Raw genomic sequence first — 7,227 nt, 5'->3', positions numbered from 1 at the left:
TTGGAGTCTGAAAGTATGGTTATCATTTCTACTATTTAGATTACTTTATTAGAAGGTATTATGGATCAACCATTAAATGTTTGTCGCTAATGAGTAAGATGAAGCTAAATGTTATCCTATAGTTTGCCGCTTGGGAGGAGCGTGGGGTAGAAGCAATGGAGTAGGGAGAAGAATTACTTTTGCATGTAAGAGTTATAATTAAGCGATATTGGAACTTCACTGCTGTAAATATACTATAGTTCTTTTTCTTTAAAGACTTTTTGAGTTTGTTTAAAATACCTTTTGGTCTGTGTTTTATTTTTCATTACTTTTCATTTTCTGTCCGTTGTTTTTCACTATTAAGCTGTCACCTTTATTCTGACATAGACAAAAATTACATCTTTTTCATATTTTATTATTTTCTTTGTGTTGTCTATTGGGTCCACATTGTTGGCAGCGTTTTCCCCAGTGGCCTACAATATGGTAACTACTATAATTAATCTTAACTGTCTTACAGGATTTTTCATTTTTCATGTCAAACCACATTGGATGATCTCTAAATTGAACCAAGTTCTTCTAAAGCATATAGTGTGATTACTGAATTTCTAAATTTGATTTAAGCTTTTTATGTTAGTCTTTTGTGTAGATGTTACACTGGCATGCATTTTAACTTTGGGCCTAATAGAAAGTAGGTGTGCTTTAATGTTCAGATCGAATGTTATCCTGAGTTCTCCTTAAACACAGTGCCTAGGCTCACTGCCAGTTTGTGCTGCCTTCTCCCTGCTCCCCACTCGGGTCTTAGGGCCTCTTGTCCTGTTTCCTAGATACTGCTGCCATCACTCTGCTGGAGCAGGGGTTTCCTCCCTCTTCCACTCTCTCTAATCTCAGGACAGTTTCTAGAAAATGGAGGAAAATTTAGAGGTCCGAAACTAATATCATATACTACATGGGACCTAAGGGTATTCTGGAGGAATATTGTCAAAGAGTTGCATGGAAGTGCAAGTTATAAACAGTGTATAGTAGCAGGTACCGTAAGTTTTCATTAATAAAAGTCTTATGCTGTGGGCACCTAGGTGTGACTGTGTTTCTTAATATATTAAAAATTATAATGTTCCGTCTCACCCTTCAGGTATATATAAATATTTACTTCAGAATTTTTAAGTACATTCTTTTAGTTTTATTTTTAGGTTTAGCTCTTAAAAGACAATTTTGCCTTTTTACAGAGACTTAATTATATATGTGTCTGTGTGTTTATATATACATATACATGCATATTATGCATTACACACACACACACACACACACCATACACTTGTTAAGTGGCTAGATACATCAAAACACTATGGATCCCTGGGGTTGCTTCGGTTATTTTAGTAACTATAGGCCTTGGTTTATTAATGAAGAGACCAAAAATGCTCTGATAAATTAGAGATACAAATCTTTAGAGAAAAGTCAAGATAGCAAATTGTAGGCATCAGGTTTACCATTTCTGTTGGTGATGTCCTGTGCCGTGCAGGAATCCAGAACTTGAAAGAGGAAAGTGACTTAGGCTCAAGAGACTTGATGTCTCTGGTCTAGGAGCTTCATAACCAAAGTTAATTAAAGTGTAGATTGGTTTACTTACAGAGCACTTCTTCATTTATCTACCAAATGATATGGGTAAATTTGAAAGAAGTTTAAGCCAATTATGTAAGGAATTGGGCAATGACTAATTGTTTCCTACTCTACTTTGCTTGGGGAAAGTTTCAAAGTGAGAGAAAAGTATTTAAAATGGGATAGTATTTTCTTTCTTCAACGCCTTTCTCCACTTCACGTTGTTATATTAGTTTCATTACCCTGGCTTTTGAAGTATTATAAACAGTGTTGGACACTTACATGTTCAGAAGATAGTCTTTTCCTGTTATGCACAGTTCTGTCCTTCGCAGTAGGACTGATAAGTGTGTTTTCAATGGAAAAAGCTTATAGTCATTATATAGACAACTGCCTACATCAGTTCCTTCAGGGAAGTTCCTGTTTGCTTCAGACTTGACCTCAAGAAAGCAGGGAGTCAGTGTTTGCAATACAGTAGGAAACTGCTAGATACAATTTGATTACATGGTTTATTCTGACTACCCTCTTATTTTCACATATATAGTTACTTTTTAAAGTGTTGGTTATTTTTAATCTGAGTCTTTTTTGGTTCATCTTTGTGTTACGGTGACCAGTGCTATACATCAAAAAGCGATTACAATACCTTTGCTGCTTTTATGGTTTAAAATTGTAATTGCAGCATTTGGTGGTTCAATCAATATCCGTTTCCTTAGTCGTGTCTCACCTTCCCCCCCTGCCACCTTTTTCTTTTCTATTTTAAAATAAAAGCAGCTGTATTTTTATTATCGTACTTTCCCATTTCCCTTTTTTCTTTTGTTACAGAACTGTAGAAATGATGGAGGCAGAATTCTGCTAATCTATCAAATCCTGTTTTCCAGTCTCATCTCTCAGTGTCCAGAATGCTGTAGAAGCTTAAATTTTGGTGCCACATTTAATTAGCATGAGATGTTCTTTTATGGTACAGTTTTAATGCGTGGTCCATATCTTCCAGTTTCTTAAAATATTAATCATTTACTATATTGTACATTTATCTCCTCTAGAAAACAAATATTATGTATTCAGAGTCATATTTTGTGTAAATCCCAAAGTTAATGAGTGGCAGATACACAATTCAGCATGAAAACCAGTTATTTACATGTATATTGTAAGTGAATGTTTATTTTGCATTGATTTAATGATAATACTCGAATTGTTTCTTTACCAGTGTCAACCACCTATTTTCTACTTCCATGGAATTTATAAATTAGTACTGATTTTATACCTAAATTTAAAAGCTTAAATGCCTATCTTTAAATGTATAGGACACTCAATGCTTTGTTGAGAGATGTTGTGATAGAATATTCATTTGTTTAACCTTTAGCTTTAATTGTTAGTTGAACTTAAAATTTCACTTTAATAACTATTTCACATACTTTTAAAAAAAATCAGTTATTTTAAGCTTAATTCATTCCTTTGAGACCTGCCATGAACACTTTTGTTTTTACTCGGGGTTACAGTTGAAGAAGTTAAGAAAATAACATCCATGATTCTATTTAGTGTAACGTCTCAAAAAAGTTAGTAGCAGTGGAATTTCAAGCCTTAGTTTTCATTAATGCCAACAAAACAGGATGATTTGTAAGGGTTTTTTTTTTCAGTTTGGCAAAAACGTAGCAAGATAAGGGAAATTAATTTTGCTTCAACTTGTATTCTATAATTTATGATGAAAAATTGCTAATTCCTTCTTCAGTGAGTAAAATTACTAAGTTTAACTCCCCGCCATAATTAGAAATTTCACATTCTTAACTAAAACTGTGGTGGTAAAGTACTTGATATTTTAATGCATTGATTATTTTTGAACTTATAATAATTGGGTGAAGTTAACCTGGAATGAATTGAAATAATTGGGTGAAGTTAACCTGGAATGAATTGAAAGCTCAAAATTATATCTGGCTGATTTTCTGAGTTGCGTATAGACTTTTCTAAGAAGTAGGGGGAAAAATTTTTTTTTTTAACACTAAAAGAGTTACAGTTTGGAAATAATTCTGCCACATTTGAAGAATTTATAACTTAACAAACATGATACTTTAACCCATTAAAGGAAAAGAAACCCCAACACTAATAAGTAATAATTACATAGAATATCAGAGAATAGATAACAGTTATATGCCTCATTTAAAATACTGGTATAAATACTTTCCATAAAGTTCAGTAGATTGGAGTCTTGCTGAATTTTATTAGTCAAGGAGTTACACAGAAAATTCATTTCAGATTTGAGAGGGAAAAAGGTACAGATCTTTTTGGGTTTGAGAATTATCACAAAGATATTCTGGATAGAATTGCTGAGATGAGACATAGGAAGAAAGACGTATTCTATTTTTACTATTATCTAGACCTTTTTGTTCAAGTTACTGTTTTAATGTTTAATGGAAAGACTGATGGTAGAAGATGGTGGAGAGGAAATTGGAATTTGTGTTTGTTCTTTAGGTGAGGAAAATAATTGGAAAATTATGAGCAAAATAAGGATTGTCATCAATAATTCGTGTGTTTATTTTTTCTATTACTTTACTTCAATGAAAATAGAGGAATGAAGCTGAGTATTTGCTGAAATTAATAATTGTTCTTAGTTTTTTCTGATAGATGCAAATGTCCTGGATTTGTGCAGCTGCCCAGTAACTTAATTAGGACTTAATTCAGGATTTTTTTTTCTGTTTTCTAAATAAATGTACAGCTGATTTATTCTCCCTTCTTCTTTTTTTTTTTTAAGGAATCTAGGTAAAAATGGCTTATCTAACAGTAGCATTTTATTGGATAAATGTCCGCCTCCAAGACCACCATCTTCACCATACCCTCCCTTGCCAAAGGACAAGTTGAATCCACCTACACCTAGTATTTATGTGAGTCTGAATTGACTGACTAGAAATAAATTATACCGGTGTTTGCACCTACCTGTCTTTCGTAAGATCTTGCTTTAAATTAATGTGGACGCCCTTTAGGAAACATTAAAATTACTGGCAGTAGCTTGAATGTTTTGGGGGAAAAAAGATGTATTCAGAAAGACTTCATAACAGCATTTAAAATATGCCTTATCAGTTACTAACCATGATTACATTAGTGAGGAATACTTTCTTACTGCCCCCAATTTTGACAGTATTAGGCAGAAACCACCTAAAAGTATAGCTTACGCTGGGTTTTAAATCTGCATTCTACTAGTTGTGTGGACCTTAACATTCATTCTGCTTTATGCATCTACAAAAGTGTGTTTTAATTACCTTCAAAAAAGGCACTTGAGAACATAAAATGTGATAATAGGTATGTCATTTTCTTAAAGAATTTTAGAAGATTATTTAAAACCGGATGTTAGTTTTACTTTAAGAACATTTAGACATCTGATGTAGGAAGTTGATAAAAGTTCAATCAAAGCAACTCTTACTATGTTTCTCCCAAGTAGGTACTCCTACCCCATTTCCTTCCATCCTCCCAGTTCTACCCCAAATGAAAAAAATTTTAAACTGTGAAGTTTGTTTTTGGAGATTTGGCCCTGTCTTTGCCCTTTGGATGCCAAGTATTATCATATTAATCCTTCCTCCAACCAACATTTATTGATCCTTTAGTATGTAAGAGAAGCACTGGGATAGACGTGTAATAAAACTTCTAAACTGAAGTCTGAGAGAGGGAAATGCAAAATTAAGATTTATCTTTTATGAGTCGTCTTCAGCTTGATTTTTCACTTTGGTAATATTTTTAAAAACACTTTGACCTTTTGTGGTTTTCTTTTCTCTTTTTGTGAAGAAAAAGCCCACATAATATAAAATTTACCGTCTTAACTATTTTTAAATACACAGTTCAGTAGTGTTAAGTAATATTCTCATTGTTGCAAAACACTTTTCCAGAACCTTTTCATCTTATTCTGTACCCATTAAATAGCAACTCCCTTTTCCCTGGTTTCCTCAGCCCCTGGGTAACCACCAGTTAATGTTTCTATAAATTGACTACATTAGATACCTCATATAAGTAAAATTATACACAATTTTTCTTTTTGTGACTGCCTTATTCTCACTGAACATAGTGTCTTCAAGGTTTATCCACGTTGTAGCATGTGATAGGATTTTCTTCCTTTATAAAATTGAATAATATTTAAATCACTATGATTTTGAAGTCTCAATTTTATTTCTTCCCTCATATTTTGTTCAAGATACAGTGGACAAGAGAGATGTATGTGGTTACTATCTAATTACAATTAGGATCAAAAGATACAGTGATAAAATGCTGTGAAATATAAAATAGAAATTACAGGGTGCATTGTTGAAATTTCAATAAATGATGAATATGAATTTGGCATAATATTTAAATAAACGGTCTGTTTCCCAGAGATCTAACCATATGTTTTAATTTTACAGTTGGAAAATAAACGTGATGCTTTCTTTCCTCCATTACACCAATTTTGTACAAATCCAAACAACCCTGTTACAGTAATACGTGGCCTTGCTGGAGCTCTTAAGTTGGGTAAGCTTTAAATAAGGAAAAGGAAACATTTTTATATTTCCTTTGTTATCTGTGACTCTTAAAGCACTGGCAGAAATAATTCTGTTTAGTTTTTCAGTTTTCACATTTTCATTTTAATGTTTTCTGGCTGTAACTCTGTGTGTGTGTGTGTATGTGGTTTGTATCACTTCTTTAATCCATAATGTGAAGATACAATGACAGTATTGGTTCCTGGCAATTAATTTACTGGTGGTTTTTAAATTTAGCTTTTATTTTGGTCTAATTATGTAATTACAGTTGTGATTTAGGTTATCTAATGAAAGAATTTTTAATACAAAATGTAGATAAAATTCAGTGCTACCAAGAAGACTGTAGCCTCCTAACTAGTGCCTGCCCCTTGATTCCGCCTTTGTTCGTGGCATGATAATTAGGTCTGGGGCTTCATCGTCTGGTTGTGTAAACCTGGCCCGATGCTCAGGTTGTGCAGAGGCCCTGGTTGGTTTTTAGGGGAACTGAACGGAATGCCATAAAACATTTTCCTTTTTTCTTAATAAAAGCACTTTTAATGTATTATTCCAAATGTAATTTTCATTTATTAACTACATTTATTTATTTATGAAGACCTGGGACTTTTCTCTACCAAAACTTTGGTGGAAGCTAACAATGAGCATATGGTGGAAGTGAGGACACAGTTGTTGCAGCCAGCAGACGAAAACTGGGATCCTACTGGAACGAAGAAAATCTGGCATTGTGAAAGTAATCGATCTCATACTACAATTGCTAAATATGCACAGTACCAGGCCTCCTCCTTCCAGGAATCATTGAGGGTAAGTGTTTATTCCTTGAACGTTATTTTATTCTTAGAATATTTTATTGTTTTATGTTCTTTTATTTTGAAAGGGCACATTTCTTTTGTAAGCATCTCATTATTTTGTAGTTACATGAAATACTGTGTAAGTGCTTTGCAGTTTGCACTTGGTAAAATCTAAGCAAGCCTGTGGGTTGATAAAGTAAATATTGTTACTGTCTAGTGAGATGTCTCCCTCATCCCTGGGATGTTTCTGTTTAAAGCAGGCTTTCTCAGTCTTGGCTTTATTAACATTTTGGGTTGGATAATACATTGGTGTGGGAGGCTGTCTTATATATTGTAGGGTGTTTGGTAGCATCCCTGACCTCTCTCCACTAGGTGCCTGTAGC

The 7,227-nt window shown here is 33.4% G+C and overlaps 1 protein-coding gene across 7 annotated transcripts in view; it reads left to right on the top strand.

The window, feature by feature from the left end:
- Window positions 1-7,227, top strand: part of KDM6A (lysine demethylase 6A) — a 201,829-nt gene that overhangs the window by 160,679 nt on the left and 33,923 nt on the right. For all 7 annotated transcript variants that reach the window (XM_045812868.2, XM_087860317.1, XM_087860316.1 and 4 more), the window contains 3 exons: window positions 4,313-4,442; window positions 5,946-6,051; window positions 6,652-6,857. In XM_045812868.2, coding sequence (XP_045668824.2) covers window positions 4,313-4,442; window positions 5,946-6,051; window positions 6,652-6,857 — 442 coding nt within the window. The remainder of the gene's footprint in view (window positions 1-4,312; window positions 4,443-5,945; window positions 6,052-6,651; window positions 6,858-7,227) is intronic.

This window comes from Ursus americanus, chromosome X (assembly GCF_024610735.1).
Source record: "Ursus americanus isolate L20-20 chromosome X, mUrsAme1.1.p, whole genome shotgun sequence".
Classification (NCBI taxonomy): Eukaryota; Metazoa; Chordata; class Mammalia; order Carnivora; family Ursidae; genus Ursus; species Ursus americanus.
Note: the sequence above shows the minus strand (reverse complement) of the source record. Positions and strands in the feature narration are given on the sequence as shown.